General features: G+C 46.5%; 1 protein-coding gene across 35 annotated transcripts in view; it reads right to left on the reverse strand.

Moving 5' to 3' along the window:
* Nucleotides 1-406: 406 nt before the first annotated feature.
* The window catches only part of EPB41 (erythrocyte membrane protein band 4.1), a 167,732-nt gene continuing 149,258 nt past the window's right edge, over nt 407-18,880 (reverse strand). For all 35 annotated transcript variants that reach the window (XM_054011747.1, XM_054011723.1, XM_054011725.1 and 32 more), the window contains 3 exons: nt 18,174-18,254; nt 7,733-7,840; nt 407-4,977 (listed from right to left, as the gene is read on the reverse strand). In XM_054011747.1, coding sequence (XP_053867722.1) covers nt 7,742-7,840; nt 18,174-18,254 — 180 coding nt within the window. In that variant the 3' untranslated portion in view covers nt 407-4,977; nt 7,733-7,741. The remainder of the gene's footprint in view (nt 4,978-7,732; nt 7,841-18,173; nt 18,255-18,880) is intronic.

The raw sequence follows: 18,880 nt of genomic DNA on the forward strand, positions 1-18,880 counted from the left end.
AATCCAATAGTCACTTAGGCACTCTTGAAAACTTTATCCCAGACTTATTCTGGAGTACCACTGTGGTCACACAGAATGCTGGGACTCGGAGGAAGGCTTCAGAGCTGGTGTTCACAGTAACAGGATTTTCCTTTGAGATTCTTCATAATTGAAGCTTGTAGGGTGAAATCAGCAAATATATCTTTGCTAGCTCAAAAAGGCCTTGTCTATACTCGTGAAAGTTGAGCCAGAATAGGAACTGAAGGCAGATTAAGTCCATGGCTGGATGCGTCTATTCTGGAATAAGAGCATCTGCCCAGGGAGTGAAGTAGCCATTCCAAATTCAGAATAACTCCCCATGCAGACAAACCCTGAGTGAGCTGGACAAGGGAAGTTGTTTTTTCTTTTTTAAAAAGACAAGAATGCAGTAGTTTGAAAATTTATTGAAAAATGCAATACAAGAAACAATATTGAACACTTAGGTCTGTCTAAACACTACAGCAACTTTCCCTTTGAATTACTACAAAAGTCCAAAATAACAGCTCCTGTCATTTACTATTCACTCTATAAAGATTTGCCAGTTTTAAGTCTGTTGTGATATTTCCTATTTGTTGTAAAGAAAAGATGTAAACAGCTATTCTAGACAATTCACAATTGTCTTAAAAAAATGTACAAAGCTCCTTCATATTTGCAACTAAATTTTGATTAAACTTGTAAAAAACCCCACGGTTGGGACACTAACATCTCTAAGGTAATTGTACATTGTATGAAATCAGCAAACTACAGTTTACTAAAATCAGAACTCAGTCAGTCAATCCTTTAATAGAGCTGTATTGCTTGCAGATTGCAGTCTGGAAACCAAAGCTGCCTTTCCAGTTTAATTAATCAGAGGTCTTGCTTCTCCTGCCTTCCTTTCTATACATTCATTCATATATAAATAGCTTCCGTAAAGTGTATACTATACAATCAAGCCAGTCTCTGGCTTACCTCCTGGACTGGGAATAGCTGAGAACATTCATATCTTATAAATACAGACCTTGTTCATATGTTACATTGACATGAGCAGCGCTGGTCCCTGGAAATTCACAGTTCAGGGTGGACCAAATTTTAAAACTCAATCTGATCAACTCATTGTAGGAGGAAAAGGTGAAAAGTGGGATGGGGCACAGGCAGTTTTGCAAAGGTAGAAGTTAATTTACACCTCTACCCCAATATAACATGAATTCAGATATAATGTGGTAAAGCAGTGCACGGGGGAGGGGGGCCGCGGCTGTGCACTCCAGTGGATCAAAGCAAGTTCGATATAACGCCATTTCACCTATAACGCAGTAAGATTTTTTGGCTCCCGAGGACAGCGTTATATCGGGGTAGAGGTGTAGTTAGCTTTTAGTAAGATTCGCTCTACCTACTGCTACTATTTTCTTCCCTGTCCCTCTATGAAAAGCCCAACTGCTTCAGTAGGAGCAGTTCCAGTGGCAACCCCTACTCCTCTCCAAGATCTGGACTAGGAGAACCTTCTGCTTATAAAAACTTGTCCCTCAGAAGTGTGCTGGGGTTGCGTGGGTGTGGCAGCTAGGAATCCCTACTGGGATTAGGCAACAAGCTCCTGAAAGGTCAACAGTGCCCAAGGGAAAAAGTTTTGCCTGTCTTCAGAAGCCAGTTTGGTTTGCACTGTGTTTTGTCCCATGAAGATAGCACTGACATATAATATCAGAGGGTGAACAGAAGAAACAAGCGTGCTTAATGCTATCAAGGGAACCTGAGCAGCACAGCTATCTAAAAGTTACACTATTCTACGTCTTGTCCCTTTTTAAGAAGGGGTTTTCTTGCAAAGGCAGAAGCCTGTAACATGTAGGAAATGCTTGTGCCACTGTTCGGGAAGGGAAAACCTTCTCACCAACAAGAAACTCCTCTGGATCTTAGACAAGTCAAGATCTCTGTTCCTTAGGAAGAGTTTTGTTTCGTTTTGAATAAGATCAAACTTTGTGCTGCCACGGCTTTATTGAACAAGGTTGGATGTGAACTAAGTTACAGCTGTGTCAAGGTCCTTAGTACTTCCTTCACTAGTTAAAGTAGCATATCTAAACAGCCACCAAATGCCTTTAAGTGCTAGGGGCAGATTAAACATTTGGTAGCTCTAAAAGTCCCATGAAGCCAGCTGTGCAGAACTGGGAAACTTTTTATGAATAGCGTGCATACTGCTTGCAATAGCATGTCAGAGCAACCAAACAGGAAAGGCGAAACAATGACCTAGATAAGGAGCATCCCAGCAAATGCTCCACCACAACTACCAGATTATTAGTTGTACCCAGCAGGTGCCAGCAAAGCTACAGAGATGTTTTTATCCCTCTCTCCTCAGCCTTCGTAAGATAGTGGCCAGTTGTACGATTTGCCCCAGGGAGGGGGAGAAAGGTTTGGCAGCAGACTGAAAAGGGCTGTGGAGCTGCAAACGAACCCTCAGATTCAGGAGCAGGGGCTGGAATAAAATGGCCCTACCTAAGCTATGGTTAGAGAGGTTGACTCATGCATACAGGCCTCTGACTAACCCTCTGCACTATGTGCCTTCTGGGTGGATGAATGAGTGAAAGGCTTTGTTTTGACAAAACTGTCACTGCAAGCTTATTCTGTGAGGAAACTGCCTCATAGGTGCCCAATCCAGTTGGGCCTGTCAGATTTTTGTGGTTGGTAAACAGGGGGCCTGGAGCTCCAGTCTAAAGACCACGCAGTTCCACCCAGAGCAGGAAACCAGGTTTGTCAGCCAAAGGGTGCAGCTGAGGGACTGAACGGGGGTCTAAATTGCAGTTCACTAGCTAACTGCACATTTAAATGTCTGCCTACGGGAGGTAAAGGAGCATTCCCGCAAAACTGCTGCCTTCACAGGAAGCAAGATGCTGACAACTACCCCAGGATTCAAGCAGCTCCATAATCCTTTCAAAGACAGGGTCTCCAGCCAATACTAACAACTTACTTTAAGGTGGGGTGAAATTTTAATTACAAGACAACGCCACTTAAAGACCATTTTCAACCAAACAGTAAGTCATTGAGTCTAGCTCAGTCTTCTACCTCTTTAAAAAAAAAAAAAAAACAACAAAAAAACCAACATTGTCAAACTTTAAGTGAAGCACTTACTGCCCGTTTCTTCTCATCCTGGAATGTAGCTTAGCAGCAAAGGGCTCTTTTCCCTCACAGCTAGAGGTGTGCCACATCAGATACAGAATTACAGCGTCAAAGCCCTATCTTTAAAAAAATATTGCTCACAATTCTATTAATTACAAAACTTTAAAATATTGCTGGAAAGAAAAACCAGGGCATGATTAAGAGGTTTCTATTAAATCCAAACAGGCGGTGGTGATCGACTGCTGCTGTCACGAAAGGAGGTATGTCCTACCCCCATAAAAGCATGACGCTCTCATTTTGAAAGTCATGATTAACACCAGTGGTCACCTTACAAATTTATGGATCATCTCCAGGTAGAAAATTCCATTCACACACATTCTCCCTAAAAATACTTTAAAAATGATTACAATTTAAAAAAAAAAACCCACACCCAACCTCTATTAAGTATGCCATAAGCTGCTATAGTGGATATGACAGGAGTATCTAGAAAAAATACTTTCAGTGCTTTTTTGGTAAAATACACGGGATGTTTTAAAAACAGCAGCTGGGAGCTGTCATTATAGACTTGAATGCACCATCATCCAGAAGCTGATAACTGCAGCCAGCTCTGGCCCTGGTGTTTCATTGCAGCATGGCAGTGAAGGAGCCAGTGTACTACAGAACCTTAATTTATGGAGAGAGGGGAATGCCAGTGATCTTTCCAAATGGTTTGACTTTGTTCCCACTGGTTGCTATAATCTACAGCTGTGAGAATGTCTTGGACTGCCAGCCCAAATTGAGCTTACATGTCTAGGAAGGTGAGAGTGTCTAAGAGATGATTTTAAATTAAGTTAAGATTACACACACACACACACACACACCCTGCCCTGATTTGTGGGTAATGTGCTTAGCTTTAAATAGTACTGGAAAAAACATGATTTACAAACTTATTGAAAAATTAAACAAATAAAAGTCTGACACTGAGAAATCAACTATTGAGAATAATGCATAGCCTACCATATAGCATTCAGAGCCCAAACCCCTTAACCACACACTTCAATAGACTTATTTAAATGGCATCTAGAAAGCAAAAATAGGTAGGTAGCATTCAGTAGAAATGCAGTCTCTGAGGAGCAGGAAGGGGTAGTGCCCTGTCACAGTTCTCTTAATGCTCTAGAATTCACAGTATAAGAGAGATGTGAAGCAACTTCCAGTATTCCTTAATCTAGCCAACTACTGAAATATGTGAATATTACACCACAAACCCCTCCCCCTCCCCCCACACACACTATGTTCAAACAACATCAAGGGACCAAAACCCATAAAAGCAAGGAAATGCAGAGTAAAGGTATAGAAACACCTGCGTAGAGAGACTTGGAGTTTTCTGGAAATATCTAGAGCCAATCACAAGAGGCAAGTAGAAATGCCACACACGGACATCTAAGTAAACGGATTCTTCTGGCAGAAGGCTCCATCAATCACTAGGGTTTTCAAACAGCTGTTATTCTAAGGTGCAGTTTCTAAGATATGCATGAGCGTGGCTTAACCCCAGTATATCTGAAGGAATAAGACTTAAGAACCAACCCTTTTGTGAGGACCTATGGAGGCTATGCATGAGGGAATGCAAAACTGAAAACCTATTTAAAAAAAAAACATTCAGTACAGTGAGAAGTATGGCATACTGTTTTACAATATAAAAATATTCAAAAGGATCCACTATATTCTGGAAAATCCCAAGTAAGTGTCAAAGCGTAACTCCTAGTAAGTGATATGAATGTTCAGTTATTGACAGCAAAGCTTGTAAATCTGTGGTCTTTGTGCTCCAGGTAGTTTCTCTGCAGTTTTTCCCCTACCGCTCTCTCCTCCCTTTCTGGCGTTCTCTCAGGCAGGGAGAAACATCTCCTAAAAAGACAAGGTTAGGGTAAGTTGCCAGCTTCCTATGGAAACACTCCCAGTGGCACCCAGTGAGGGGCATTTTAACACCACCAGCTTCACAAGGTGCTTTCCCCCTTGCTCCCAATACTCAGATCCTTAAAGCATTGACCATAATTTTCCACCATGTGTCTAAAGTCAAGACCCTAAATAAGTGCCCTGATTTTTCAGAAGCCCCAAACACCCACAAATCCCAATGAAGAAGCCAATGAGAAATGTCCATGCTCAGCACTTTTGAAAAAGCAGAATAATTTTATTTAGGAGCCTAAACAGGAGACAGGTACTTGACTTTCAGCATGAAGGTTTGAAAGATAGGCAGTCAATGGGATTTTCCTCCTACCAAATTTGGCTTTTTAAAATTGTCTTGTAGTGATCTCTCCACTGCTCCCATATTCATCCTCTCCCTAACTCTCATCCACACACTTTTTGTTTTGAATGGATCAAACACACGTGGACTGTTCAATTATACTTTATCTAGCATGCTATCTGGCCAAAACATGTTGGTGCACCAATATAACTGATGCTAAGCACAGCTCTAGGAATAAAATGTTTGCTAGACAATGCTGCTGCCTTTATGGGTTCTTAAAGCAGCTTTAAACAGTTACTATTATTTCCAAACTACTAAACTGAAAAGCTAGGTATTGAGGTCATAGCAGATCACAGCAACCTTAACTCAAGTTTTGGGGTCTTTGCTAGATTAGGAAAATTAAGCAGATTTACTACTAAAGCAGAGGAGAACTATTTGTCAATCTTTGGCCTCAGGGCTAATGCTGGGATACAGCCCATCCCATAACCCCTCATTCACAGCTGCAGATAACAGAGCCTGGGGTGAAGAGGAAGAAGCACTTCCACTTCCAGACCTGAGGAGTGGGGCTCCCCATTGGTTCTACCATTAAAATGCTCCTGCACAACTTCCTCGTCAAGTGATGTTGAACTCTGACCCTTTTCGCAGCCACTGTAGCTCAAAGAACACGTGCCACTGCAGCTAGCAGAGACACCCCTGCTCCTTGTGTGTACCACCATTTTAATATTGCGGAGAGGGGAGGAGACCCAGAAAGCACCTCTTCTTGACATTGTCAGACTGCTGCTTTTCCTAGTGCAGACAGACTCAGAGTTCCTAATTTTAGTCAAGGGGTAAACATCAGCCTGTGGTCGCTTGTTCTTCTGCACTGCATAATGTTATCAAGACAGAAAGACGGGGGGAGAGAGATAGTCATTACAGGTAAATATGCTGCAATGTTTCAGAGTAGCAGCCGTGTTAGTCTGTATCCGCAAAAAGAACAGGAGTACTTGTGGCACCTTAGAGACTAACACATTTATTAGAGCATAAGCTTTCGTGGACGCTTTTTCTATATAGGGCTCTAAAATTATCAGTGTCATCAAGCTTTTGTTTACATAGACAAGGGTAGGGAATTTCACCTGATTTTGGCTGTTATCAAAACCGAAAAATTGCAGTACCTGGTTTTAATTAGGTTATGCTAATACAATAAAATTGGCACAGTTGTGTTATTCATTCTGATTTCTCACAGCAAAGCCACACCAGGCTTGAACAGTCGTTGAGGGAAAAAGCCAGGAGCTGCAGGAAGTGATGTTGGCAATTTAGTGAGTGGTGAGGTAGGGGTTCACACTTAACACCCTTGTCTTTTCCTTCTGAGCAAGTACTAAAGCAATGTCCAAGTAATGTGGTGTTGGAGATGCTGGATACAAAGTAAAACGGAGATTCTGATCATCCATGGTCATAGATGAAACTTCTTGCAAACATCTAAGCAATTGCCTTCACTGCAAAGTTCACTCAGGTTATACCTAAACTCTGCATCACTTGTGGCAGCACAAGTTGGCTGGCAAGACCAGAGCTATAGGCTAACGCTTGAGTAAGCACAACTAATCAGCTGTTAATACAGCCATGCTGCTGTCGTGTGGACACAGGACTGGCCAAATTCCAAGTTGGTTAACTGCATCCAGCCTATCCAAATTAACCTGTTGCTTCATTTGAAACAAAAGTTGATTAGCATTTCCTGTTCTAAGATGGTTGTAGTATACACGCCAGCCTTCCTATTTAAAAAAACATGAGTATCTTCATTCTGTCCCACAGACATTTTAGTCCAATGCATTTCTACTGAGTTAGTGTCTCTACTTATAGATAACTAATGGGGTAGCCTTCGCCTGCTTGAATTTGGCATCTATCGAAATGATTTCTGCAATATAACAGTTCCTAAAATTCACACTGGTTGTTTTTCCCCTTTTTGTCCCCAAAGATTTGAAACCCGGCTCCCACAGCATCAGCCTGAAATCTAATCAGCTGAAGTTAAAAGTAGTCTTACATACGACAAGCATTTTCCTGTTCTGATTTTAAAAAGAAAATGCAAAGATCCAGAGATACAGGATGCCAGTGCACAAAATAAACACTTTTTTCTCTGTACTGGTATTGAAAGAGGTGCTTCTTGGGGCTCCCAACCAGTGAGGTTCTATTGTAGCTTAGGTCTGTAAGACACCTTGATACTTGAAGTGCTATGCAAATCAACATATCTGGGCATCTTCTGCTTCTAGAGTTACAAGAAATGCCTTGCTAGATCACATTCAAAATACTGAGATTCCAAGAGAAACCTAAAAGGCTCTGATAGATTTTTCATGGACTCGTGATGACCGGTCCTCTCTGGCTGTAGGTGTTCCCTCCTCCAGTGCTTCCAGAACTTGTGGGTCAGAACACGCATTTCTACCTGCTTACCTGGCCTTGCTATTCTTCAGCAATCTCGGTCTCCTGGTGGACGACGACCTTGGTCACAGACATGTCCGGGTGCTGCTCTTTTGCTTCTTTGATGGCCTGTACTAGAACCTGAGAAAGAAACATCTCTTCAGAGAAGCACTTTGGGCTGCATACAGCCGAACAGTTGAAAGTGAATTTCACTGCAGTCTCTCCCATGTCACCAGACCAGACACTGGGTGAAATCCTGGCCTCACTGATGTCCATGGCAAAACTCCCATTCATTTCAGTGGAGGCAGGATTTCACCTAGTGGCTGCAGCCTTGAGCAGCAGGGGGAGGGCAGCAGGCCTGCCAGCCACTCCCACCCAGACCAGAGGGGAGCCAATCTGGGACAGCAGGTCCAGTTGACAGTCGCCTGAGGGTGTAAAGAGCTTTAGCTCCAGGAAATTCCACTGCTAGCTGACTTCATCGTTGCTACCTTCCCACCTTACAAGGATGATAACATTATTTTATGTATGAAGCCACAAACAGGGAATGCTTTTGCAATTTGCATTCGGTTGAGTTGTTGGTCTAGATTCGCACTAACTTACACTCTTGCTCTCCACTAACGAATATGAATCACCACACAACCACCCTTGTTTCTTCCTCCAGCCATCAACCACTACTTTATTTGCATGTTGTGTCTCTTTCCACCTTACTACGTCTTCCCTGTCTATGTAGTTTCGGAAGCTCTTCAGGGAAGATACCAAGTCTACATAGCACAGAGAGGTGCCCCACTCCTACTGATCTCTTGACACCATTACAATACCAATAGCAGCAGTATTGCCCATTTACTGTAGCTGCCATCATCTTCACAGCACGCTAGAAAATTACATAAAAACTGGAATTATTGGACGGTCATGCCTTTGTCATTGAGTGTTTATCCCACTTATCTAATCTCATTCAGCCTGAACTAGTATTTGTGCCTGTACAATTTATGGTTCTTATTTTACATGCTACAAAACCATAGTCTCATTGAGGTGGAATCATTTAATCCTAAATCAGCAGATAATCAACAAATACATTTCGATCTTCAGAGATCTGGGATGTGATTCTTCAATATACTTCGTGCATTGAAATTTGTTCCAGTTGTCACAAACCAATCTGTTGTAGAACCTGGTTTTGAGAGTTTGAGACCCAAATACCTATCTTCAGCAGCAAATCTGGTTGCTATTTGTTTTATTCAGATTTTGTCTTTATGCTTCAGTGTGCATCTTATTTAGATTAACTTCAGTTTTTCCATTCACCAACGTTTTCATTTGAGAAACTGGTTTTACTAGTTAATATCCGCTGTTCTTTGCAAATTTAAGACTTTCTCCCAATAATCTTACATAGGCCAGACTTTCTGTTGTTCTACAAGTGTCTCTAGCTGTTAATTCTTCTCATTCATGACAACTTTATTGCAAAGGCCTGTAACAATGGACTCACTTGGCAACTGGCTTCTTGTAAAGCAAATGTGCTTTTCCCGATTGGATGGATCACAATCTGATCGACTTTGGCAGCTTCTGTTTCTTTGTGTTAGAACGTACTGTACATCTCTAATGCCTCTGAACTTCCGCCTTCCCCCTCTTCTCCCCCCCTCCAAAAAAAAAAATAATAATGTGGGGCATTCACTCTGCAATGCCACTTGCTTCCAGGAAGACTTGAAAGCACTGCAACTTCCACATATAGTTCTCTGCTTAGTTTCTTTCTAGACTGAGAGATTCAAGTGGCTTCATTTGCTCCATTTTTGCCAAAGCTAAGTAGTCTTCTGACAGCTTAATAAAGGTGTGACATAAATGCATGTAAAACTGTTCATATCCTGGACACAGGCAACAAAATCTGAATGAAAACAAATAGCAACCAGATTTGCTGCTGAAGACAGGTATTTGGATCTCAAAACCAAGTTCTACAACAGATTGGTTTGTGACAACTGGAACAAATTTCAATGCAGGAAGTATATTGAAGAATCACATCCCAGATCTCTAAAGATTAAAATGTTGATTATTGGCTGATTTAGGACTAAATGATTCCACCCCAATGAGACTATGGTTTTGTAGCATGTAAAATAAGAACCATAAATTGTACAGGAACAAATACTAGTTCAGGCTGAATGAGATTAGTTAGGTGGGATAAACACTCAATGACAAAGGCATGACCATCTTAGAATGCTGGAGGCAGTTGTACAAATGGAAAGACCTCAACAGGACGGCCTCACAGACATTCATGGGCATGTTAATTTTGAAAAAAGTTAGGGATGAATTTGCTTAGGTGTGTTAACTTCTCCATTCAGAATGCTGTGTGAGAACTACACATAATGGGGCTTGAATGACTGGCAAGAAAGAATCATTTGGGAATTAAATCACAGAACCACCTGTATTGAAATATTTGGAAAGAGTCTAAGAGCTTAGCTGATGCATGCTGACATGATTTGGGGCTGTCCTAAACAATAATTGCCCTATGGCATGTGCTTCTAAAAGCACTGACTAATATACACCAGAACTGTGCTGTGATTAGTGTCTGGAGTACATAGCACACTTTTCAATGCTGTATAAATAATTACTCCATTAGACACCAATAAAAGGCCTAAAGCAGCTTAATGTTCATGTGAAACCGTAATATTGTTATTCTGGGAAAGGGAAAGTTCACAAGAGGAACAGTTTATTGGATCAGGTTTAGGCAGCAGCTCAGTGGCTCTGAGAAAAGACGGTTACTCACCGTTGTAACTGTTGTTCTTCGAGATGTGTTGCTCATATCCATTCCATTAGGTGTGTGCGCGCCGCGTGCACGATCGTCGGAAGATTTTCTACCCTAGCAACACCGGCGGGTCGGCTGTGGAGCCCCCTAGAGTGGCGCCTTCATGGCGCTGAATATATACCCCAGCCGACCCGGCGCCCCCTCAGTTCCTTCTTGCCGGCTACTCCGACAGTGGGGACGGGGGGCGGGTTTGGAATGGATATGAGCAACACATCTCGAAGAACAACAGTTACAACGGTGAGTAACCGTCTTTTCTTCTTCGAGTGCTTGCTCATATCCATTCCATTAGGTGACTCCCAAGCCCAACTTAGGTGGTGGGGTCGGAGTGAGACATTGCTGTGTGCAAAACCGCTGATCCGAAAGCAGCATCGTCTCTGGACTGCTGCACTAGTGCATAGTGAGCTGCAAATGTGTGGACTGATGACCAAACCGCCGCTCTACAAATGTCCTGGATCGGAACATGTGCCAGGAAAGCAGTCGAGGAAGCTTGGGCCCTCGTGGAGTGAGCGGTGAGGTGCGGTGCTGAGACACCTGCCAGGTCATAGCAAGTCCGGATGCAAGACGTAATCCAGGAGGATAGGCGTTGTGAGGAGACCGGTGAGCCTTTCATTCGGTCGGCTACTGCAACGAAGAGTTGCGTCGTCTTTCTAAAGTGCTTTGTGCGGTCAATATAGAAGGCCAGGGCCCTACGTACGTCCAGGGAATGCAAACGTTGATCCTGGCGAGTGGCATGTGGTTTAGGATGAAAGACCGGGAGAAATATATCCTGGTTGATATGAAAAGGAGAAACCACCTTAGGGAGAAAGGCAGGATGTGGACGAAGCTGCACTTTATCCTTGTGAAAAACTGTGTAAGGGGGCTCAGATGTAAGCGCCCTGAGTTCAGAAACACGCCTTGCTGAGGTGATGGCTACGAGGAAGGCTGTCTTCCAGGATAGGTACAGAAGTGAACAGGTGGCCAGTGGCTCGAATGGAGGACCTGTGAGCTTGGAGAGAACCAGGTTGAGGTCCCACGTCGGGACGGGCTGACGTTGTTGTGGGTACATCCGGTCTAAGCCCTTGAGGAATCTAACGACCATCGGGTTAGAGAATACCGAGGACGCGAGTTCCCCTGGGTGAAAGGCCGATATAGCGGCCAGGTGAACTCTAATTGAAGATATCGCCAACCCCTGCTGTTTTAGGGAGAGGAGATATTCCAAAATGAGGGGAATGGGTGCCTGCAACGGGGACTTGGCTCGTTGTTCGCACCAACAGGAGAACCGCTTCCACTTGGCCAGGTACGTGGTGCGTGTTGAGGGCTTCCTACTGCTCAGCAGAATCTGTTGGACAGAGAGCGAGCATTGCTGCTCTGCCTGGGTGAACCATGGAGCAGCCACGCCGTGAGGTGGAGTGATTGCAGGTCGGGGTGACGCAACCGGCCGTGGTCCTGAGAGATGAGATCCGGACATAACGGAAGCGGGATCGGAGTCTGAACCGAGAGTTCCAACAGTGTGGTGTACCAATGTTGTCTCGGCCACGCTGGAGCGATCAGAATTACCTGCGCCTGGTCTCTGCGCAATTTGAGCAGTACCTTGTGGACCAGAGGAAACGGAGGGAAGGCATAAAACAGGTGGTCTTTCCAGGGAAGGAGAAACGCATCCGAGAGGGAGCCCGGAGCTCGACCTTGTAGGGAGCAGAACACGTGGCACTTCCTGTTGTCTCGAGATGCAAACAGGTCTATCTAGGGAAACCCCCACCTCCGGAAGATGGAATGTATGATGTCCGGACGGATAGACCACTCGTGTGTCTGGAAGGACCTGCTGAGTCGGTCCGCTAGAGTGTTCTGGACTCCAGGGAGGAACGATGCCGTGAGATGGATTGAGTGGGCGATGCAGAAGTCCCACAGGCGAATGGCCTCTTGGCATAGAACTGACGAACGTGCTCCTCCTTGCTTGTTGATGTAAAACATGGCCGTGGTGTTGTCGATGAGAACTAACACACAACGGCCACGTAGTTGATTGAGAAATGCCTGGCACGCCAGGCGCACCGCCATCAGCTCCCGAACATTGATGTGCAGGGCTAACTGGGGTGCAGTCCACAGGCCCTGGGTATGGTGTTCGTTGAGATGGGCGCCCCAACCCAGAGATGAAGCGTCTGTGACCAGATGCAGAGAGGGTTGTGGGGCGTGAAATGGCATCCCTTCGCAGACCACATTGTGATCTAGCCACCAGGTGAGGGAGGTCAGGACCGAGTTCGGGACCGTGACCACCATGTTCAGGCTGTCCCGATGTGGACGGTATATTGATGACACCCAGGTCTGGAGTGGGCGAAGCCGAAGTCTGGCATGCCTGGTTACGTACGTGCAGGAAGCCATGTGACCCAGCAGGGTAAGGCACGACCTCACCGTGGTAGTTGGGAAGGCCTGGAGCCCTTGAATGAGGCTCGTGATGGTGCCAAAGCGGTTGTCTGGCAGGATGGCTTGTGCACGTCTGGAGTCTAGAACTGCGCCGATGAAATCTATTCTCTGGGTAGGTTCTAGAGTGGATTTGTCCTTGTTGAGTAGGATGCCCAACTCGTTGAATGTGTGCACTATTCTGTGGACGTGAGCTTGAACTTGCTCTTTGGTGCGACCGCGTACCAGCCAGTCGTCTAGGTACGGGAACACCTGTATCCCTTGCCGACGAAGGTACGCTGCCACGACAGCCATACATTTCGTGAACACTCTTGGGGCCGAGGATAGGCCGAAGGGAAGGACTGCAAATTGGTAGTGCACCATGTTTACCACGAATCGCAGGAAGCGTCTGTGAGGTGGGTAAATTGAGATGTGAAAGTATGCGTCTTTCATGTCGAGGGCGGCGAACCAGTCTCCAGGATCGAGGGAGGGGATAATGGCCCCCAAAGAGACCATGCGGAACTTCAACTTTACTACGAATTTGTTGAGTCCGCGCAAGTCCAAGATGGGCCGCAGGCCTCCTTTGGACTTGGGGATCAGGAAGTAACGGGAATAAAATCCCCTGCCCCTTAACTCTACTGGAACCTCCTCTATGGCCCCCATAGCAAGGAGCGTGGAAACCTCCTGTATAAGAAGTTGCTCGTGAGAAGGGTCCCTGAAGAGGGACGGGGAAGGGGGGTGGGAGGGGGGAATAGAAGAAAACTGGATAGTGTATCCCCTCTCCACTGTGCGGAGGACCCAACGGTCCGAAGTTATAAGGGACCAAGCACGGTGGAAGTGGGAGAGACGATCCCGAAAGGAGGGGGCTGGATCCTGGGGGATGACTGGGGCGCCGTCCTCGACCGCACCTTCAAAAGTTCTGCCTGGGGCCTGAAGGTGGTCTAGGTGGCCCCTGGTTCTGGCCGGGTTGAGGGCCGGCCCACCTTCTTCTACCACCTCGCCCTCGCCTCCGGGTCGAGTCCTGTCTTTGACGAGGCGGGGGGGGGGGTAGAAGCGCTGAGGCTGCGGCCTAAATGGTCTGCGCTGAGGGCCCACAACATGCATCCCCAGGGAGCGCATGATTGTTCTCGAGTCCTTGAGGCTCTGCAGACGAGAGTCCGTCTTGTCCGAGAACAATCCATGTCCCTCAAAGGGCAGATCCTGTAGGGTTTGCTGCAGCTCCGGAGGCAAACCCGAAACCTGAAGCCAGGAGATCCTCCGCATAGCGATACCCGAAGCCAGGGTCCTCGCAGCTGAGTCTGCTATGTCCAAGGAGGCCTGCAAGGAGGTCCGAGCCACCTTCTTACCCTCCTCTACCATGGCTCCAAACTCTTCCCTGGACTCTTGGGGAATCAACTCCTTAAACTTCCCCATAGAGTTCCAGGAGTTAAAATTGTAACGGCTCAATAGCGCCTGTTGGTTTGCCGCTCTAAGTTGCAGCCCTCCGGCTGAGTAAACCTTACGGCCAAACAAATTGAGCCGCTTAGCCTCTTTTGATTTAGGCGCTGCAGCCTGCTGGCCGTGGCGCTCTCGTGCGTTCACTGATGCCACCACCAGTGAACACGGTTGGGGGTGGGTATACAAGTACCCGTAGTCCTTAGACAGGACAAAGTACTTCCTTTCCACCCCTCTTGCTGTGGGTGGGATAGAGGCAGGAGTTTGCCATATCGTATCCGCATTGGTTTGTATCGTGCGGATCAGGGGTAGCGCCACCCTCGATGGGGCATCCGCTCCGAGGATGTTCACGATAGGGTCCTGTACTTCCACTATCTCCTCCGCCTGCAGGTCCATATTACGGGCCATCCTATGCAGGAGATCCTGGTGAGCCCGAAGATCTATCGGAGGGGGACCCGTACATGAAGTGCCCGCCACTGCCTCATCCGGAGAGGAGGAGGAAGACGCCTCCGGTGGTACTGGATCCAAGGGGGGGTCCTGATCCCCCTGCTCTTGGGCCGGAGCATCACCTGTACTCGGGTCTATGGTGTCAGGTGGCGTGGACACGGAAGCCTCCATGCCCCCTGGCGGAGGTCGAGAGATGGTGGATTCTGGGGCCCTTCTAACCGAGTGACCCGAGCGAGAGGTCGATGGTATTGGAGCCCCTTGCTCCTGGTGGTACGCCCACGGGGTCCAAAATGACCAGTGAGATGGTCCCTGGGAGTGGTCCTCTGCCAACTCCTGCCAATGGCCCAAGTTCCGTTCCTCGGCTTGCCCTTGAGGGGGGTATGCCGATCTCGACAGGTCCTCCGAGGAGCGAGACACCGATCTTGACGGCCATGGCGGTGCCGAGAGAGATGAAACGATCCCCATGTGCTGTGGTGCCGCACGGTACCGGTCCGGAGATGATCTATCTCTGCGCGGTGCCGGCGAACGGTGCCGGGACCGCGATCGGTGCCGATGACCTCGTCGGTGCCGGGAGCCGGATCTGGACCTCGACGAGGACCTGGAGTATGCCCGGTGCCGGGAGCGGCCTCTCGACGTCGAGCGTCGACCGTAGCGGTGCCGAGAACTACGTCTCGACGTTGATCGGTGCCGACGATCATATCGGTGCCGAGACGTAGAGCGGTGCCGCGAAGATGATCTTGGCCGCGAGTACGACCGGTGCCGAGGCGATATTCGGTGGCGGGACTGCGAGCGGCGTGGGGACCTGCTTCGGGACCTGGATCGGTGCCGAGGTTCCAGCCCTTGCGATGGAGGGCGCATCAAGGCAGGTTTCCCCCTCGACTGGACCGGGCGAGTCAACGGTGCAGTCGGTGCCGGCTCCGTGAGAGCTATTAAGTCTCTCGCCGCCGCGAAAGTCTCTGGAGTCGACGGGAGGCACTGTATCACCGCCGGTCTCGGTGGAGACGCTATCTGCACCGGACTCAACGGCCTCGGCGCCGGAGTCGACGGTGCTGGAGGCACCTGTTTCCGGTGCTCCCCCGGCACTGGGGGAGCCGGCGTCTTCGGCACGGATGTCCCCGTCTTATGGGCTTTTTTATGCCCCGGGGATAATGACCGGCGCCGAGGCACTTGTTGCGGTGCCGACGAGGTCTGGTGCCGAGGAGGCTTGTCTGACGCCACTCGCGTGGTCGTCATAGCCGGTGCCGCCGGGGCACTGCACACCGAGGTGCTAGGTGCCGGGGCCTGACTTGTAGATGGAGCGTCCGGACTAAGTGCCGCCTCCATCAGGAGTTGCCGGAGCCGAAAGTCCCGCTCCTTCTTGGTCCTTGGTCTGAAGGCCTTACAGATCTTGCACTTATCTGTTTGATGGGACTCTCCCAGGCACTTCAGACAGGAGTCGTGCGGGTCGCTCGTGGGCATAGGCTTAGCGCAGGAGGCGCACTGCTTGAAGCCGGGAGCGTTGGGCATGAGCCCGGCCCCGCGGCCGGGGGAGAAAGGGGGAGACGACCCCCTTAATCCCCTGAACTACTTAGAACAACTAAAACAACTTTTAAACTATTTAACTATTTAACTATAAACACTAGAACTATAACTATAACTATCACTGTGATACAACAAACTAAGCTAGGGAGAGTGGAGAACAGCTAAGCAGCACTCCACAGTTCCAACGACCGTCAGGGGCGGTAAGAAGGAACTGAGGGGGGCGCCGGGTCGGCTGGGGTATATATTCAGCGCCATGAAGGCGCCACTCTAGGGGGCTCCACAGCCGACCCGCCGGTGTTGCTAGGGTAGAAAATCTTCCGACGATCGTGCACGCGGCGCGCACACACCTAATGGAATGGATATGAGCAAGCACTCGAAGAAGAACTGTATAGATCTGTAATTTCTAGGAAAAGCTCATCTCTCCAGTTAGGAAGAGTTACCAGATTCCCAGTCAGGGTTCTGTTACTACTTGGGTGCACTAACTGTAACTTTTTCTGATCTTTTGTTTTTATCACTGAGCTCCAACTGCTGAAGCATGTTGTCTATGTGGAAACAAGAGTTCTTCAAGAAGCAGAAAACAAGAATACCCAGCATAAAAGGGGAAGAGCTCCATGAGCACGGTTAACATGTTAAAGAATGTATCTGAACCTACCCTGACACTGTCTTTCTCTGGCGACTTCTCCCTTCACAAACTAAATGAAGATTAGCTACACCAGGATGAGTGTGTGTGTGTGTGTGTGTGTGTGTGTGTGTGTCATCTTTTTAAATACATCTGAGTTTCATACTAGCTCTCTCTAAACTTTCCTGAGCCAATTTAATTTAATAGTAAAAATGACAACACTACAGATTATACTTCTCTAACACCGTTCAACAAAGGTTCTTAAAGCACTTTCCAAACATTTAACCCTCAAGATCCCCTAAGAAGTTGATATGTATTAAGTATTTTACAGACAGGTAAACCAAGGCAGAGTAGGGCCTGTGACTTGCCAAAAGATCGCACACAATTAGTATCAGAGCCAGAACAGAACATAGATAGCCAGATTCCAAGGTCAATATTCTAACCACTGGAAAACATGATGATCAGTGGCAAAGGCTGTTTGCTTCTAAACTTCAGTTGCTTTCAGCTCTGAATCACTTATATACACAAACTTTCTACTCTACATTTTTAGGCTATTCGATCCAAATTTTTACATACATCATTCAGGACATAAAAGCAAAACAAATCCCTGCAAACGTGCACACAGAGTCCCCTAAACTCTACAATGCTCCTTGAAAATACAACAAGGGATGAATTACTGGTCTCTACGGAAATGTTGGGCAGAAAGTGACTAAAAGAATGACTGAGCTGTCTCATACTTATTCTTCATCAGAGACTTTCATGTCACATTTCCTCAGATTTTAAAAAACAAACTTGTTTTGAATTGAAAATAGCCAGCAGCACACTCAAAGCTGAGCCCTTCTGCTTTGGACATTGCCATATATAAAAACTTCTGGAACCAGAATTTTGTGCTAATATCTGGCAGGACGGAATTCAGGTCGCTCTCCCAGCTACAGTATGTCTCTGCAGAACTAAATGCCTGTTTGCCAGTCAGTTACAACTTGAAGACATACAATAGTAATAGGTAGCACCACAGGGACACCTGCAGTCACTTTTCTGACATTAACAGTTTAAAATGAGACAGATCTATGTCTGCAGCTGAAACACCAGATATGAAAAGTGTTACCTCTTCCACAGAGACAAGCAATTTTTATTCTAGCCCAGGCCAATTTCCCTAGGCTGCAACCTAAATGACTGGATTTACCACAAGTGAGGCCACTTGACTGTCTAGCACAGAGATAATTTACAGGTTAGAACAACTGATTAGCTCTTTGCAAAACTAAAATGGCTCTTGGCTGGGTAACACTAAAATCGCTCACCTGATCGTGGTCAATGTCTGCATCTCCTGTGATGACAATTCTTTTTTCAATTCTTGTCTCTGAAATTCCACCTTTTACAGTCTAGTATGAAAGAACATAGGTTATTGGTAGCCTACAGAGCAACAACAACAAAGAATTACAAAGTGGATTGAGCCTGGCTTTCAAAGACAGAACTCAAACTAAAGTCACTTGCCAATTACCAAAACACTACTGGGAAACTAGCATAATTGGATCATAGACAGAGTGAGAGGACACAAAGAAAAAATCTCACCTCAGTGTATGACAATATTCCCTTCTTCCAAACCAAACAAGCACATTGTCAATAAAGAGTTTTTTAGTAAATCAAGTATTAATCATTCCGGTCTGCAGGCTGGAATGTTAATCATGTGAAACGGACGTGGTCAATGTAACATGTTCCATTATTACAGCTGAAAGTCATTTTAAAAATTTAATTTGTATTTCAGCATCTGGAGTATGCACTCTCTGTTGTGTGCTTCACTCAACGTGGACAATGCACTCGGGCTGCTTAGTTTCACTTTGACTCCCAGGAACTAGCACAATAATAGTGTTTAATTTTGTTCAAATTCAAAAATTCCCTGCAACTCTGCATTGAAATAAATAAATACAAAACAAGAAGCCCACAGCAATGTTGGCAGTCCATGACAGCATTAGTGAAGCATTTTAGGTTTTGTAAAACCTTTGATAAA

Source organism: Malaclemys terrapin, chromosome 22 (genome assembly GCF_027887155.1).
Source record: "Malaclemys terrapin pileata isolate rMalTer1 chromosome 22, rMalTer1.hap1, whole genome shotgun sequence".
Taxonomy (NCBI): domain Eukaryota; kingdom Metazoa; phylum Chordata; order Testudines; family Emydidae; genus Malaclemys; species Malaclemys terrapin.